This window comes from Strix uralensis, chromosome 21 (genome assembly GCF_047716275.1).
Source record: "Strix uralensis isolate ZFMK-TIS-50842 chromosome 21, bStrUra1, whole genome shotgun sequence".
Taxonomy (NCBI): domain Eukaryota; kingdom Metazoa; phylum Chordata; class Aves; order Strigiformes; family Strigidae; genus Strix; species Strix uralensis.
Window position 1 is genome coordinate 2,971,941 of NC_133992.1, and position 18,629 is coordinate 2,990,569.

At 44.6% G+C, this 18,629-nt stretch overlaps 1 protein-coding gene across 13 annotated transcripts in view; it reads left to right on the forward strand.

Moving 5' to 3' along the window:
* CACNA1B (calcium voltage-gated channel subunit alpha1 B) overlaps positions 1–18,629 on the forward strand; it is a 311,698-nt gene that overhangs the window by 140,528 nt on the left and 152,541 nt on the right. For all 13 annotated transcript variants that reach the window (XM_074890994.1, XM_074890983.1, XM_074890985.1 and 10 more), the window contains one exon: positions 14,356–14,471. In XM_074890994.1, coding sequence (XP_074747095.1) covers positions 14,356–14,471 — 116 coding nt within the window. The remainder of the gene's footprint in view (positions 1–14,355; positions 14,472–18,629) is intronic.

The following is an 18,629-nucleotide window of genomic DNA, read 5'->3' on the forward strand; positions in this document are numbered from 1 at the left end:
TTTGCCACATACGTCATCAGCATTCAGGGGCTAAGCTTCAGCATGCCAATGTCTGTACCTTGGAAAGCCACAGAAAAAGCATTTACCTGAGTATTTTTCATTGCTGTTAATTTTGAGCTATTTCCTCTCATGTATTTGTGTTCCTTAGCGGGCAATAAGGAAGCTACAGATTTCTGAAGTAGGTATGCAGATGCTATCACAGATTACGGCAATATAAATAATCTGAAATGACAACAAGTTATTGAGCTTCCTGCTGACACTAGATTATATAGTTTTGCCATAAATCTTAATGGAATTTCCTGCCTTTCTGTAGTTATTTGAGAACCCATGTCAACATTGGGCAGATACCTAATATCATAGAATACCAGGTTGGAAGGGACCTCAAGGATCACCTGGTCCAACCTTTCTGGCAAAAGCATGGTCTAGACAAGATGGCCCAGCACCCTGTCCAGCTGAATCTTCAAAGTGTCCAATGTTGGGGAATCCACCACTTCCCTGTGGAGATTATTCCAGTGGCTGATTGTTCTCATTGTGAAAAATTTTCCTCTTGTGTCCAATAGGAATTTCCCTAGGAGTAACTTGCAGCTGTTATCCCTCATCTTTTCCAAGTGACTCCTTGTAAACAGGGGATCTCCATCTTCTTTGTAGACACCCTTTAAATACTGGAACAGGTGATAAGGTCTACCCTAAGACTTCTCTTCTTCCAGGCTGAACAAACCCAATTCTCTCAGCCTTTCCTATATGGCAGGCTTCCCAGTTTGTTGATCATCTTTGTGGCCCTCCTCTGGACCCTCTGCAGCCTGTCCACATCTCCTTTGTATAGTGGGGACCAAACCTGAACACAGTATTCCAGGTGTGGCCTGAGAAGTGCTGAGTAGAGTGGGATAATGACTTCTTTATCTCTGCTGGTGATGCCCTTGTTGATGCAGCCCAGCACCCTGTTGGTTTTCTTTGCCGCTGTAGCTCACTGGTCACTCATGTTGAGCTTGTTGTCCACCAGGACCCCCAGGTCCTTTTCCACAGAGCTGCTCCCCAGGCAGGTAGATCCCAGTCTGTGCTGCACTCCTGGATTATGTTTTCCCAGGTGCAAGACCTTCCACTTGTCCTTGCTGAGCTTCATAAGGTTCTTGTTAGCCCACTCTTCCAGCCTATCCAGGTCTTCCTGCAGGGTGGCTCTACCTTCCGAGTTGTTCACTTCCCCACTCAGTTTGGTATTGTCAGCAAACTTCATCAGGGTACACTTGGTCCCATCACCCAGATCACTTACGAAGATATTAAACAGCGTTGGGCTCAATATTAATCCCCCGGGAACCCCACTTGTGACAGGTTGCCAGTTTGAAAAAGAGCTATTTCCCTCCATCCTCTGGGTGCAGCCTGTCAGCCAGTTCCCTACCCACTGCACAGACACTTGTCTAGGCCATAACATATCCGTTTCTCTAGGAGGAGGCTGTGGGGAACTGTGTCTACCTGGATTTCACCAAGGCTTTTGATAATGTCCACTGCTCGTCCCACATCAGCCTGAGCAGGTTACCTTGTCGTCAAAGGTGATCAGGTTTGTCAAGCACAATTTGCCCTTGGTGAATCCACGGTGACTTTTCCCAATCATATGCTTCATTTGGCTTGTGATAGCCCCCAGAAAGATTCACTCCATAACTTTCCCAGGGATTGAAGTAAGTCTGATGGGCCTATAATTTCCTGGATCCTCCTTTAAGCCCTTTCTGCAGATGGGGGTGACATTAGAGTGGGCTTAGCTCCTGCATTTATCTGTTTGAGCAGTGTAGATAGATTGACCCAGTTAGGATCCCAAGTCTCATCTGTTAGTAAAATTTGCATTGCAAATGCTACAGAAGAGATGATACCTGTTTTAAAATAAAGAGCAAACAACCTTTCCCCTCTGCTGATTCTTCTGGAATTATAATAAAAGCAAAGACAGGGAAGTGACAGAGAGACATGGAAATCTGTTAAGTGTTGGTAAAAACTTGGTATAAAAATAACCCACAATCGTAGGCCACAGTTGATATGACAAAAACCTCTGAGTACCTGGCTAAAGATGTAATTAAAAGCATATTGACTCCATAATTCAGATTAAATGAGACTCTGCCTGCTGTACAGTGTGTCCTTCTCATGCGTGCTGATCAAAGCACTGCCAGTGCTCTTGTAATTGGTTAATATTTAAAACACCTCCCCAAAAGGTGCACTCTGCCTTCTGTTCCTTTCCCCTCCCTGATGCAAGCACTGGGGGCCAGACTGCCAGCAGAGCTCGACTCTGTGCCGCCAAATATCCAGATTTCCCCAATGATCCTAGGACACAGGGTGTGGACTGTTGCAAACATCTGATTTCTTGTGGTGCAATAGGGACGTTGGGCTCTCCTATGTCTTTAACAAGATGCATGTTGCAGTGGATGCTGTGCTGTACCTGCTCACCACAGTGCTTAAAGGTGGATCTCTCGACTGGGGAAATTGGTAGCAGCTCTCCCTTGCTAGGTCGCACATCACAAGCAGAGATGGACTGTGCTGTTCTCTAGCTGTGAATATGGTAGGATTTAGAGTTTTCCTGGAGTACTACAGTGGTCGTAGGTACACAAGTGAACTGCAATTGAAACAGCTCCTAGAATCCAGAAACTGCCTTTGCTTGTTTACAGAAGATACGGGGCTTTCCAGCAGGAACACAGCATCCCATTTGCTGTGGAGTAGTAGTAATGTGGGTTTGTGTCCCTTGTTGGGGATTTTCCTCTCTTCCTCACTATGTATTCCCCCTGCTTTTGGTTTTCCCTCTCTGATGCTTGATCCCTTCATGAGCTGATAAAACTCAACAGCCCTGCAGAAACCAATAGAGCAGAAAAACACAGATTATTTTCTTCTAGAGGAGCTTTTATTGAGTGCCATAGCTTATTCAAGAGAAGATCAGGACTGTGTAGGGCCAGGAGAGTAGAAGTGGGAGGAGAGATTTCTGCCCCCCTTGGTAGCACTCAGGCATTCGGTAGGCTCATTCACTTCTGCACATGAACTGTAGAGGTCTGCTCACTTGTTCAGGATAGGCAGATGCAAGCTGTGTTCTGTCCACCCATGTGCTGGAAACATGTTGGGGTGACTGCCCAAGCCTGATACCTACCCAATCACAGACACAAAAATGGAAAAGAGAAATGTAAAAAAAAAATTTTAAAAAAAGGGGATCAGACACCTGGTTGAAGTTCTGTTGAACCATCCATCCACCCAAAGGATGAACCAGGTTTTGTTCATACTAGAGACCTGCTCTTGACTTTATTTCTCTGTTTTAACCATGACAAGCCATTCTAGCCATGCTAACCTTGTTTCAGGAAGCTGGGCCACCTTGGTTCCCAGAAACTGGGGTAGCGTTTTGTAAGGTTTCCAGTGCAGAGTGGAACAACAGCAGTAGTGAAAATATATAGGAATATGTATCCATAATATATTTCTCTTAATACATCTTTTTACGTTGACTGTGGTGGGTGGTTATTCTTACTTATTAGATTATTTGTAAGACCTTTGTGACTTAGGCAGCAATAAAGGCATCCATCACAGGGAATACAACCTTTCCATAGAAAAAGAGATTGGTTGCATCGATGGCACCATGAGAATGTTCAGGCTCCAAGTCATTCCAAGAAGGGTTGACCCCAGATGCCTCTCAGTTTTCTGTAAACACAGGGTTGCTTGCTGCTTCGGATGTTTTGGGATTTGGCTTCAGTTCTGACCAGAAAATGTCCTATGATGATCCTAATAGTTTTTTTTATTGAACTTTGCCCATGGTTCTGCAGTTTACAGTAAGGAAGGAAAAAGTACCCTCCATTGAACTGAGAAGTCCTGACCAACGCTCATTATTTTTCTGATGTTGAACTGGTTAGCATGACAGATCAACACCGCCTCTGTTTTTAACAGGGTCCCAGCAGTCTTTTCCTCTCATTTTGAGGCCTGCACCTGCTGAATAAAAGACGTTTTTTTTCCTAGTCTGTTAGGTGGTTTAAATGTGTCATCTTGGTTTGTGAGTTCTTACGCTAAGGAAGTGAAAGACCCTACAGGAGTAGCTGGGATTTTCCTCATTATTTGTAGCTTGGAATACATCCTAAAGTGAAACCAAGCTTTGACAGACACTTTCTGATCTTTTGTTTGGTCATTGGGGTGTTACTAAAAGGCAAAACTAGTGCCAGTTCCTGCCTTTTCCCCCAGAAACATTTTTAGTCTCAAGCTTTCAGCATTTCTGCTTGTTTTTCACTGTTCTTGCTGTTCTTCTTCCAACTCGATAACAGAGAAGTGAGAATGAATACAGCCTACTGTTCATTTTTAGGAGTGGAAAATCCCTGTGCTTGATTTCGGTTTTGCTTCTGCTTTTCTTTTCTGACCCAACCACTGGTCTTTCTGAAACGTGCGACACGAGTTTTTGAGCAGCAGCTTCTGGAGTGGGTATGGGCAGGAGGTGGCCGGGGAAGGGTCTCACGGGGAATGTTTGTGCTCCAGTGGCACCATTGCTACTTATGTCCAGGTGAAATGGTTCCATGTAGACTTGTAGCATGGGGAGATTAAATCGACTCTTTTTAGGACAAGAGGGAATGGCCTCAAGCTGTGCCAGGGCAGGGTCAGACTGGCTCTTAGGAAGGATTTCTTTGCAGAAGGGGTTGTTGGGCGTTGGAATGGGCTGCCCAGGGCAGGGGGGGAGTCCCCATCCCTGGAGGGGTTGAAGAGTCGGGTTGACCCAGCGCTGAGGGATCTGGTGGAGTTGGGAACGGTCAGGGTGAGGTTCATGGTTGGACTGGAGGGTCTTCAAGGGCTTTTCCAACCGAGATGATTCTGTGATTCTGGTTTCTTGCTAGCAGGCTGCAGCCCTCTGCCATCCTGTTCTGGCACTTGTTGCCACCAAGAGATGGGCACATATCTCCATGTACACCTTACCTTCCTGGTGTTTCTTCCCTTAGCAGTGATTTCCAGTGCTGTTTTTCTCATCCTGCTGCTGTTTTCCTCCCAGCCCTCAGCCTCCTCTCAGCCCAGCCAGCAGCTTTCTTCCATGGGCTGGTGGGATTATGGCGTTTTCTACTGCTTGCGTGTTGAGTTGGGTATTAATTTTGCCTGGTAATGAGCTGAATGATTCTGTACAATACATTTGTGACTCTTTTGATGCTTTGGATTATGCAGTGCAAAGAGGATAAACATTATCATGGGATGCTGTGATGAAGATGATTTAACTTATTTCAAGGCTAAATGCTTTTTGGCACTGTTTCACGCAGCGGTGGGAGTGGTGAGGGTGGCGAGACAGCGGGCGTGCTGGCCAGAGAGGGCAGCGCGCTGTGAATGATGCATTTGAATACAGAGAGTCTGTGTCTCTCGAGGGTGAAAAATGCTGCTTGTCACGTCCTAAAATATTTATGGTGAAGCCTGAGGTATTTCCAGACCAGCCAGTAAAGAGTAATGATCTTTCCTGAGGTTTACTCATCTGGCTGCAAGTGTGGAGAGGCACTGCAGTGGCCAGTTTGTATCTTCCCTGCTTAAGTATTTCCATAACACGCTCCAGACCTGCCCTGTCCTGAGATGTGCAACACCTGCCTCTCGTTATATGAGACCACCTGGTGTAAGAACTGCAGGGAGACATTTTGAATGGATACAGCATCTTTGTGACAGCAGGAGCCTGGCAAGGGATGCAGCTACAGACTGTGCTGGCACCTTGCAGGCGAACAAGGGTCAGGGTAAACGGCGCTTTAATTCTTCACTGCTGCACCCTGTTTTGAGCAGTCTGCAGCATGGGGTGATGCTCTCTGGGCACAGTCCTGTTAAACACTCTCCCTGTCCTGTGCCCCAGTCTCCCTAGGGGATTTCTGCTTCTGACTGTTGTACCTTGGGTCACTGAGGCTTCTGTGCTGTTAGAGCAGCTTCCTGGGAGGAAGCACAGCCCCATCCACACGTCACTGAATCCGCTCTGTGACTTGCTCTGCTGAGTTTCATGACATGTTTTCCCGTCCTGAGGATTTTTGCCAGATTGAGATCATAAACTTCAGCCTGCAAGACATGCAGAGGCTGGAGAAGAATCAGGCTGATTAATCTGTCATAATGGCAAAGCGTTCTTCTGTCCTCCTTCTCCCTCATTACAGAAACAATCATTCATTTTCCCTGCAAATTTTTTCCAATTTCACTGTTACCTGCTGTGATCTGACTTCGGCTGGTGTTAATTATTTGCAGCAGAAGAGCTGCATCATAAAAAGATAAGAGATTCTGCTTGCTTTCTCATTGCTTTTAGTCTTTCCCCAGCCTGTGCTTGACAAAGGAGGGGAAAGATGGGTCAAAATTTTTTTTTTTTTATTTCCTGTTGTTTCTTGCTCATCACCTTTTTTAACAAAGCCATCATTGCAAACAAGAAATGTGGGAGAAGCACATGTATTTCTTGCAGAACTGGGCAGGGAGCAATGACTTTCCATGTAAGCTTCATTTCACCAAACTAAATGACCTATTGAATGTTGATCCTTTACCCGTTTTGTATTTTTTGTATTAAGAGAGATGAACTACCTTTATTTGCCCTTCTGTTAAGCCACAATGGAAATTAAAGCCTGTAGTATAAGAATGATATATAGGAGACCTAAATTTGAATTTCCTGGGGCCTCTGCTTTGACTCTGGGGTGGAGACTTGATGAACAGAGCCAGAAGTTCATCCAGAAATTGCAGTAGGCTGATACTATGAGATAAATGGTGCTTTTTAATTCCTTTTTCTCTCTTTGTTGTTGCCTCCTTCGAGCCAGGTCTGCCCAGCTGTGGCACTTGCAGCATTTCAAATTGGATAAGGTGGAATCAAAGCGAAATCAGCACAAGCTGAATGTAAAAACAAAAGGAAGGAAGATGCATTGAAGGCTTCACCTCTGTGCTGTTCCTCTTCTCTTTCTCGAAATACAAGATGTATCCATATCTGGCTTGCATTTGAAGCATCTTCCTGCTCTGTTCAGTGATAAAAGTGACTGTGAAGCCTGGCTCAGTGCTGAGAGATCAATCTCTCAGTGATACTTTCATCCTTTATCAGCTGGTTGAGGAGAGCTATATTTTCTCCCTCTTTAGAGCAATGAGAAGGAAGCAGAAGCAGCTCTAGCTGTGCAGGATTAATTGAACCAGTCCTTACTCCGAAGCAGTGGATATTAGGATGGCTTAAGCAGCGCAGCCAGCTGGGTCTGGATATTTGAGCTCAGTCTGGGAGAGATGGACATGCCTCCTCAGACCATGCCCAGGGTGATCTTGGCCGGTTGTAGCTCCAGGTGAGGTAGAAACATATAACACTCTGTGTCTTTGGAATTTTGTGCAGCTGATGGGACAACCTGGAGTGGGTGATGAGCCACAGAGCTTTGTCATCTTCAGCACTAAGAAATCTCAGTCTTCCTCTGGGCTTGTTTTGTTTAATAACAAGGTTCAAAGCTCTGACTTCTCAGCAAACCCCCTTTATGGGCAGGAAAACAATATCTTAGAGGTACCAAATGTCATCAGCACAAAGAAATTCTTACTTATGGTTTTCCAGGTGAATCAGTTGCTTGGTTTCATCTTGTTCCAGCACTTTCCAGTGTGATTTCTCTGTGCTTTCTTACACCTCCCTCAGATTTTCATTTTGCCTAAATGAGGTGCATTTCCATGATTTTTCTTCTTGTTCCGGATGGGCCTTCTAAGCAATATGCTTTGCCTATGTTCAATGATGACCTGGGCCTGATTTTTAGAGGTATTTACAACCAGTGCTTTAGCAATACTCTACGTGCATTTCTATTCATGTTTTCAAATCAGTAAGCCAAAGGCATTGAATTATTTTTAGTTTTGCCTGCAGGTTTCTCTGCACTTGAGAATTTTTTCTGTGAATGAGAATAACCATACCTTGGCTCATCCTGAAGTCTTCCTGGGGCTTACTGTGGTAAAGATATCTGATGCTACGGTAAAGAAACTGATGTCCTTGCTGATCTCCTCTCATTTTGTTTGTAGCCTTTCTGGGGGCAAGGTGCTGGCTATGGACGCAGCTGAGCCATGTCCTCTTGTGTTTGTGTCTTTTCAGGTATGGGCTATGACACCTCGTGTCCAGGCAGCTGGAAATTGCACTGCTTGTCTATTTACTCCTGGATTTGTTTCATTTTTTTCTTTCTTAAGCCAAATTTGATTCTACTTGCTATGTATATATCTAACTCACCAGCATCCACTCAGTTTAGGGCACTGAAGGGAATGATGCTCTCTCTCCTCTCCCGATTCCCTTCACCTCCCACCTTGCCTCCTGTGAATAATTCAGCCTCTGCTGTAGCTGCCTTTCCTTCTCTCCTAGAGCAACTTTTGTGAGGAACACCAAAGGTTGGTGCCTTTGAGGTGGTTGGCCTGCAGGGTGTCATCCCTGCAGGGTTGCTGTTCTCCTGCTGCTGCCTCCCTGGCAGCCCCTTTCAGGCTCTTGGAGCCATGTTGTGGGCTGAGGTGGGTCCTTTAATGTCTAAGAGAGTTCAAAGAGTCGCTGGTGCTGCTGTTGATGATGGTTCCCTAGTGACAGTGCGCTGTGCTGAAGCAAAATGCTTCAGGAATTGAGGGAAGATGGTGTCTCTTGTCCCTGCTCAGATCCTGAGCTTTGCCGTTGTGCTTCAGATACCCCCTTTCTATTGGGTGTCCTTCTTGCCTCCCTCTGCACTGCCCTGAGTCACCACAGCACCCACAGGAGGGGTGAGGGTGCTCAGCAGGTCCCCAGGCCCTTCTGCGCCTGCATCCAGGCCACTGAGCATCTGCTTTTCTCTTTCCACTCCCCACTGTTCATCTTGCTCCTGATCACTCTCCATGGGCTCTCTCTGCTAGGACTCCCGCACTGCCTCTGTCTCAAAGAAGAGGTTTGCAGAAGGTAAAATAAATGTTTTGCACAGTCAAGGCTTTGTGTCCTTAAACAGTTGGTGTCCTATAAACAGTTACAGTCATAAAGGTGTTGGGCTTTTTTGTTGCACCCAGCAGACGCTTCCCCTTATAAAGGATTTACTGTTCTCCAGGAAGACAGAGAGATGAACCTGCAGAACAAATTCTTTCCCTGGAGCAAGAATCTCCTTTTCTATAAACATGTGGATGCTGATGTGGTTAGTGAATGAAATGTTAGGAGTATTAACTGGATCAGACCCTGGTGAAGCGAGCCACAAGGGGTTTTTGCAGGACTGTGTGTATGAGGTAGCAAACTCAATCACACAAGTATTGCAGGACTTACAGAACAGCAGGAGCACAAGGAGGGTTGGCTCGGCAGGAATCTGCCTACCACGCCATTGTAACTGGCTTCACTCAAGCAGTCAGGATTTGGTTGGATTAGGACAAGGTGGCAAACTCCAGTATCAGAAACAGATATGAGAGGGAAAGAAAAAATTAACTGAAAGCTCTTTCTCCGTTTCCTTCTTACGGTTAATTAACCAAAATCAATGGCAGGAAGTGGACTTCCACCCTTAAAATGCAATTGTTTTGCTTGCATGTGGATGCTCCCAGGATGCTGGGAGGCTTGGAGGTGTGTGCAGTCCCTGTGTTGAGAATTTACTCTAAGGCACTCTGGAGGATCTCGTCAGTGATGTACAGCCTCTGAGCAAGTTGTTGCAGCCTGCCAAGACCATAAGAGATTGGGTTTACTGAAAAATGCACATAGTATTGCGTTCATCTTACCTCTCTTATCATCCAGCATGTTCATATGTCTGCTGTGCTACAAGTGCATGTTCTTATCTCTGCAGTCCCTTTGCAACCTCTTATGGAAATTCCTACCTCAGCATTGCTCTTGCTGAAAGCTTACTGAAAGTTGGGTGGGTAATTGGCACCAAGTTTCTTTTGAGGTTCCTTCCTTGCTGATTGTAAAAGGGGTGAACTGAAACAGAGAGGAATTTTTAACGCTTCACCTCGCCTCATCCAGGCAGCCCCCGAGTAGCACAAGATGCATAATTTTGTAACACTGCTACTCCTCCAGCACGTATTTCCCGCAGTGATGCTCCTCAACTTGCATGTCAGGCAGCCAGAGGAGTTGCTGTTCTCCATCTTCTACCTCCAGCCTGTCCCTCCCGGCTCCTGAGTGACGTGGGCTGCTTAACAGGCTGCTGACAAGTATCAAATTTGTTCTTGGGCACTGCTCCACGTTCAAGCAACAAAGCTTGCAAATTAAGCCTCCTGTCTTGGCCAATTTTGTTTCTCCACCTGGAGAATTTGTTTTGGCCTGTGAGTAACTCAGTCAAACATCTGCAATCCTGGCTGGTTCCTTCGCCAGCAGCTCTCCCACTTGAATTATCTGGCTCCCCTCCATTCTTGAGGGCTGCATTTCTCCAGGCAGGACTAAGTCCCGAGATGTCATGTGCCATCCAGGCTCAACTTTATTCCTTGCTTTGACGTACTTGGACTGGAAATGAAGCCAATCCTAAAACAGATTGTTTATTTCTGTTTTAGACTTAAAATTCTGGAAGTTCTTTACAGCTGCTTTCCAGGAGTCCCTGGTGGAGTCCTCCTGAGATCTGTGCTTCTTTCTGCTCCCTCTGAACAGTGCTTTGGATTCAGTAGATGAAGGCTGTTCTCCCATTTAAGATCTGAGATTCCATGAGATCATGTGTAGCTCAGTGGTATTATTCTGAATGAGGAGCTAATTACCTATGTTGTTATTACAAATCGCTAATCATCAGCACTATTAGTGGTAGCAATGACAGTAATGTTATATCATCTCTCTCTGCCTCTTCTCTGTGAGTGGGAAGTGTTTCTGTCTGCTTTCTAAGCGGAAAACCTGAATTGCAGAGGTTTAATGGTGTGATTAGTCTTGCAGCAGGCCTGCTGTCGCTGGCCCTGGGAGTGTGCCATGAAACCCAAGAGCAGGAGGAGCATTACATGATGCAACAACTCAGGTCTCTGCTGTCATATAGGAAAGTTAATCAGAGACTCAAGGGATGAAGATTGTGGTTTGTTTATTTTTTTCCTTTTTGGTTGCTGTGACAGTATTTTTAATTTAAGACCAGCATGGATGAAGTGCTTGTAAGAATTTCATGGTTCTATAATCTTTTACTGACCTTGGTGATTACTCATAAGTTGACCTTGTCTCTTCTGTGGCTGGGGAGGGGCTCTTGAACTTCCCTGAAGTGGCTATTCTAGTGCATATTTACAATGAGATTTATTTAATTTTCCACCCACCAAGGTGATAAGCAACAATCATCCATTTTCCTGGTGACTTTAAGCACTGACCACTCTTGAGAAGAAAAATGTGACACATTGAGCTTTACTGGATGGCATGTGGTTTCCATGATGAATGCCCTTTCTTTGATTTCTGTTTGTTCCTGCTGTCTCTATAGAATCAGTTATTCACAACTGTCATGTTGTACCTAAAATGCATCGTAGACATCTAAGCAGGTAGAGCTCGGCTTCCTCCAAAGCAGTGTCTCCTGTTGCTGTGCTGTGTGTAGGAGTACCAACCTTCCCGCTTTCCTCCTCTTAATGCCTGTCTGGACAGTGCTGAAAGATGAATACTTTGGAGGGCTATTGGAGCACACGTGCTGGTTGATGAGAGCCAAGGATGAGAGTGGGTGAACATTATTACTCATTCCAGAATGGCCAAAGTGTGGAGGACCAGCTATGAAGAAAACCCTGGAGGTAAAGCTGGGAAGGAGGCAGCATATTTTCTGCTCAGGTTTCCTTTCTGGTGGTTTGGGAGATTTTTGCAAGTCAGTGGCATAAATAACAATTATGCTGAATAAAAGAGGAAACTTATTTACTGCTACCAAACATTCCCATGGGACTTTCTGTGTTTTCATTTAGAACTGGCAGGAAAATTTCAGCTGAAATATTTTTAGATGAAATATGGAATTTTGATATACATTTTCCCCCCTTTTCTTTGAATATAATCTGAAATTCTGTTTAGAAGCTCTCAAACAGAAATTCCAGTTGCTGCAAATGGGGAATGTTTCAGTTCCTGAATGGTGATGAATGTAGTGGAAGGGACACACGTACTTTTATTAATACATTTCATAGAGAAAAGCACAGCCTTTTGACAACTTCTAGCTTCATCAAACCTCTCTCCTGGAGATAGGAGAAAGAGCAAGTGATGCATTAGTTTGCCAGGAAGACCATACGTCAAGACCTTCCAGTCTTCAACCTGGATGATTTTGTTGCAGCTCTGTAGCACTCAGAAGGCATTTGATGAGACCCAAGGTACTGTCTTCTCCTGGAAGTTGCCTTCCCAGTGTCTGCGGCAGTGCCAAACCTGCCAGCTCCAGGGGACCAGAGGGTGCAGGTGGCTTTAACCTCAGCAACATTCCTCACTGGTGTCTTGTGAAAAGCATACATGGCTGTACAGAAACTAATGAAGGTTTGCAACTTAATGCAGTTTCTTCCTCATTTTCTTACATGCTTAAAGTTGAGATTAAAGAGACAAGTCCTAGGTAGCTTCTACTTTCCTTAGGCCAGATAGGAGCTGGCAGAGGATGAAAGGCTTTGCAAGGAAAGCTCTCCCTTGCCTGCCCCTGAGAGGCGAGGGAGCGGTGCTCATCCACAGCTCATCTGCCCTTCCTGCCCACTGCAGTCCTTTGTGGAACTCCCCACTGTGTGTTGCCTCCTGCTCCCCTCTGGCACAGCCCAGCTCTGGGAAATTTGCGGTGACACGAGCCTGTAACACAGGAAATGTGGCCCCTCCACGTCTGACAATTTAAATGCATGTTGTCACCTTGTGCTGTCTGATCTCATTCTTCCCGCTCCAGAGAGAAATCAAAACTGAGAGAAGGTCTGTGGCCCCAACCAACAGGCAATGAACCAGAAATGAGAACATTAGAAAAGAAGAGGGAGAAAATCGGCAATCCAGCTGACACGTGCAGGATCCCGAATCACCCTGCAGACATGTGCTGAATTGCAAGGACTAGTCGGTTCAGAGTGATGTTTCAGCTTCCTCTCCTTCAAGGATGGGGTCATGGGCTGTGCTGTCAGGTGGGGGACAGGAAAGGGGAATCAGGAGACTGGGATGCAGTGCCAAAATCAAGATAACGGCTCAGTTGATGGCAGCTCTCACATCAGTGGCTGGTACCGGTGTGTGTTGCAGTGCTGAGCCAAGTCCTCCCTGCAGTCCCTTCTCCACAGGTCAGACAGTCCTGCCAAATGAAGCAAGAGTGTCAGCTTTGAAGGGTAAAGTGTAGGCTGTGAATATAAAATCAGCCTCTGACTTTTGCAGCTCCTTTTCCCCCTATTTTATGCCTTCCTCCCATCTCCTTCTCCTTGCTGGCTTTTGAGGAGCCTGTGTGGGTGATGGACAGGTGACTGGGTGAGATTTTAGTCAAGAACAGTGGTTAACTACAGGTTTGTAACAATTCACTGTTAACTGAAGATTTGAAGGTCACAGCAGACTTAAGATGTCAAAGGAGAGAATGAGTGAATTGATGATGTACACGAGGGACAAAAACCTGATCCCACATTTGACCATATAGATTAAGCTATTGTGGGAGTCACTCCAGCGTGTGCTCAAAGCGAGGGGTTGCAGAGGCTGGTTCAGAGCTCCATAAATGTTAGATGGGCATGTACATCTTCAGGTGGGGCGTCAGAAACTTCCCAGAGGTGATGCAAATCAGCTTGAGGAAAGCCCTACTGTGGGTCTCTTAGGGTGATGGCTACACTATTGTCTCAGCATCATTTCAAACTAGGCAGTAGGATGTACTTTGACAAGATTTTGCAATGGTTGGATGAACCTTACTTTCTGACTCCCCTGTAACAATCATGTTGTAATGATTTGATATCAAGATCCTTGCTTTCCATGTGATTTTAGCAAATAGCAGGGTCGTTGTTACCTTCAACCCAGAGCATCTGCGGTGTTTCACCTTGACCCGAGAGTACCCATCCTCACTCATTCACATGACTTGTGTTTGTCAAAGTCATCTTAAGCCTGGGAAAACTCAAAGAAAGGCTAACAGGGAAGAGTAGATCTCTTCCAATACCAAAAGAGTGCTGGTGTCTCTGTGACATAATATCGTGCTCCTAGAGGAAATCCTGCTGTGGAGGGAGTGGTGTGGAGGGAGTGGTATGGACAGAGGTGGAAGACAGTTTTTTAGCGTTGGGGATAATAATTTGTATTGCATGACTGGACAGATGTATGTGGTTGTGCATCAGGATCTTGTTGTAATGGATGTGATGTGGCCCTAGAAGAAGCATATGCACATGGCAGTTTGCAGTTCTCTTTCAGGATGAGAGAGGCAGAGAAACAGCTGAGCTATAAATCAAGTAGTAATTTGTTGGATAACAACATGTAGCATGCTGTTGATAACAACATGTAGCCGCTTGCTACTGCTGTCATCAACTTCACAAGCTTTGTGAATACAATCTGAAAGAGAAAAGAAGGGCTGTGTATTTTCCCTGACCACTTGTGACATGGGTTTTCTCATTCTTCTCTCTCCAAAGTGAATTTGCCAAAGAACGAGAGAGGGTAGAAAATCGTCGAGCTTTCCTGAAACTCCGTAGGCAGCAGCAAATTGAACGGGAACTAAATGGATACTTGGAGTGGATCTTCAAAGCAGGTAAGGCAAGAGATCTCCTGATGTTGGTTCAGTATGTTTTGTGGCAAGTCTGGTGATGACAAAGGACAAGGGCCCCAGAACTAGTCCTCCTTATTGCTGGCCATTGAGGTAACCCAAGATTAGAGAGAGCCCAGCCAGCACTTTCTTTTGTTGGGCTTGTTTCTAAGCAGTCACACTAAAATTACCGCAAAAGATCTCAGTTTGGTTAAGCAAAAATAAAGGAGCTGAGCCAACTTTCTTTATTGCTGAGATCAAAGCAATTGTCTTAATACAGTATAATACAAAAAGTGATACAGTGCCCAAAGTCTCCACAGTGGGGAAACTGTTCCCTTATATGAGTCATTTATATTTTATTTACTTTCCAGCACAGCTGTTTTATAAGCCTCTCTTGCCATGATGGTAAAATACACTGGAGCGTCATTTTTATGAGCTACAGAGATTACTTGCATGAAACTCACCCCAGCACATATTAACATTGCTTTATAACTATTATCAGTGAACGTTGTACTTTATTGCAAACCATGAGCAACTTTAACAAGGACCCAAACACAGTAATTTAACAAAAAATAGTGTGCTTTTCTTTTCTTTTTTATCAAACAGTAAAGATTACCAATAACCTTCCTGTGTTATAGAGTAGCAGATATTGACATAACCACAGTGCAATTCATTCACACAGCATCAAGAAAACTTCTGGGGCTAATTTGCTTTCTTGCTTGCTTTTCTGAGAAGCTGAAACATCAGAGTAAAGTGAAACTGCCTTTTAAAACAATGATGAGGAGAAAAAGAAGCAGTGGTTTCTCAAATAGATTTTCAGGTGCCTTTCTAGGCAGGTCAGCTTCATCCTTGCCCTTTACAAAGGGGGAAACTGCGGTCCGATGTTATATAGTGACTCACCTCATGTCAGCCGATAAACTAGTGGCAGAACTGGCACTCTGTGGTGCTCCTAAACCATGGGCTGGCACCACGCTAAAAGCCACATCATCATTCCTTATTTTGAAATCCATACTGATGCTAGAGGCCTGATGTGCTACAACGTGCTTGTGCAGGCAAGTAACTGTATGGTCACAGCACCTCATTCACAGAATCACAGAATCATCCAGGTTGGAAAAGCCCTTGAAGCTCCTCCAGTCCAACCATGAACCTCACACTGACCGTTCCCAACTCCACCAGATCCCTCAGCGCTGGGTCAACCCCTCCAGGGATGGGGAATCCCCCCCTGCCCTGGGCAGCCCATTCCAACGCCCAACAACCCCTTCTGCAAAGAAATACTTCCTAAGAGCCAGTCTGACCCTGCCCTGGCGCAGCTTGAGGCCATTCCCTCTTGTCCTATTGCTTATTACTTGGTTAAAGAGACTCATCCCCCCTCTCTGCACCCTCCTTTCAGGGAGTTGTAGAGGGCCATGAGGTCTCCCCTCAGCCTCCTCTTCTCCAGACTATTCATTGCAGCATTGCACATGCATAAGCTGAGTACAAGCCAGGGGACGGAGCATCCTGATGCTATTCTGTGTGTAAGTGGTTCTTTATCTGGATTTATAGCTTCTGCTTGATGTGCACAACCTTAGTGCCAGTATTTGGAAAAGCATTTTTCATATGACTCCTGCTGCTTTGCTTCTGCTTTCTCCTCCGAAGTGCTCTGCCAGCCGATGTACCCAGGGGAGGGGGCTCTGCCCTGCACCCTGTGGGAGCACGGGGGTGGGGGCGGCTGCGGTACCTCCCCACAGGGCAGTTGTCCTGGCATGAGTCTTGACAGCCTGACGGGAGAGGAAAAAGACTGAAGCACTGAGATGTAAAATAGGAAGAAGTAGCAGCAGCTTATATGGTGGCTTGAACCCGTTATTTCCCATCGCGCTATACAGAGTGACAATTGAGTGCCAGTTGTATTGACGGACTTTTATTCACTGTGACTGTTCAACAGCAAGTGTCTTCAATTAGGTAACCACACTTCATTCTGTGGTGCTGTAGGATTCAAAAAAGAACCATTCGCTTTTGTTTCCATTTATAATTTGCTTTCCCATTTGTTTACAGCTTTTGTGCTGCCTCAAATTCAGATTAATTAATGGTTTATCCAGTGGCTGAAGCAGAGTGCACCATGGTTCTCCCTTGGCTCTAGTGCCATCCTGCTTTTAAGGCTCTTGTGATTTCTTGGTCTCTAAATCCTGGTCTGGTCTCCCCATCAGTAAAATAAAGATGAGAATTCCCTTGCAAGGATGTGGGTTGGTTCGTTTCAATTTGGTGACTGTTCTGCCAAGAAGAGCTATGCAGAGGTCATTAGCTGAACTTGTCTGAAAGTTGAGGTGGAGAAGTTATAAAACATACAGACAATCTCTGCTCCAGCTTTGCATCCCTGTGGGAATGGCTGGCTATTCTAGTTCTGTGTTGCCGGTGCTGAATAAATGCCACACAGAGTGGAACTGCTGTAAAATTCCCATCTTTTTATTTTGTCTAATAACGCAAGATCCAGAAGGTTTTCTAGAACAAGAAAGTGTATGCAAAACAGCTGAATTAGGGAATAATAAAAATATTCTGTAAAGGCATTGTTGAAAATACAATAGGAATATAAAAAAAGCTTCCTACTACAGCTGAAAAATAACAATGATTAAAATCAACTTAGCAGTGTTAGTAAATCTTGAATACAAAAGGTAGCGTGAAGGCTAACCAAAAAAGAGAATCGAGTGTTTAGGATTCAGGCACTGGAATTTGGGATTTTGGTGTTGATAGGGATTTCCCATTTCTGTTTTAGAAGCCAGGACTTCAGCTATGAAATGATTCTGAATTTTAAAACTAGGTAACTAGTCTTCCTTGTCCAGGTCTGTGTGTGGGACAGTGGTCAAAGCAAACTGCTTGGGTGGGGGAGGAAAACAGCCAGGGAGGATGGTCACAGACAGTCCAGCCTATACAGAAGTCTCGTGCAGCAGCCCCAGGCAGTGAGATGCAAGAAGCTGTTTGCATAAAAGAAAGAGCAAAAGCTCTTGGTATTCTGCTCTAATGTAACTCGGGAAGATTTTGTTATTATTCATGCAAATATCTAATTGTTTTTAAATCCTTCTAGCATCCATGACCTATTGAATCTTGTAGTAAGGAGTTCCACATGTTAACAGTTGGTTTGGTTTTAAAAAACAAACCAACCCACCAAACAGTATCTCCTGTCCTCAATTATAAATACGTCGTCTTTCTGCAGGGAGAGGAAAGGCTCAGGAGTGCACTTTGTATTTCTTTGTACTACTTTTCTTTCTCTGATATCTCTCTACCTTGTTTCAACTTATTTTTTCTGCTCCAAAGCATGCAGAACCAATCTGCTCCATCCCCCCTCTTCCCATGGAAGGCTCTCCAGGCTTCTAATATTTATAGTATCCTCCCTGAACATTTTGTTTCTTTCTTTTTTTCTCATTTATTTCTTATGCAAGGTAGGAAGAGTGGAAAGCTGCATTCTAGTAATTCATAAAGTGGCATCTTAATTTGATTGTTTTTACTCTGTTTTACATATTCTGAGTAGTTGCTAGAGCTGGAAAGGAGGTTCCCTTGTTCTCGATAGTACTCAGGTTTTTACCTCAAGGGCTATAACTGGTTTAGGACCAAGGAAAGTATTTGAGTGACTTAAAATCACTCTTTCATCTGTACACTACCTCCCATTTGTCAACAATTATTTTAATTTAACATTGTGCTCATCATGTATTGGCCACTCCTGCATGTCTTTAATGTTTCTCACAGCCTTCTCTATTTGTAATCTGAATGATGTTGTATTATCTCTTGCTGTACATATTGCATTAAAAAGGTGGCTCAGATGAAATTTTGGGGTTGTTTACTATCAACCTTTCCTTATACTGAAATTGTAGACTGTTTAGTCCCCCAAGAGAAAACAACAGGTCTTTATTTTCTACCTCTTAAGTGGTGTCTGACCCGAGCGTGTTCCAGATGTAGTCTGATGACTTGTCTTACATTTGTGCTGTAAGAATGAAACTTCTTTAATAGTTGGGCTCTTGACTAACTGACTTTTGCATTTTTCTCTTTTTCTGGTGGTGCTTTCAAATATTTTCCAGTAGTAAAATAAGAGTATAAAAGGGAAGAAAATATTAATAAAAAGTGCTTGTGAAGTTTTCAGGGAGGCACCTTGGCAAAGCTGAAAGATTTTGGTGCCAGCTCGTTATTGATAAATCACCA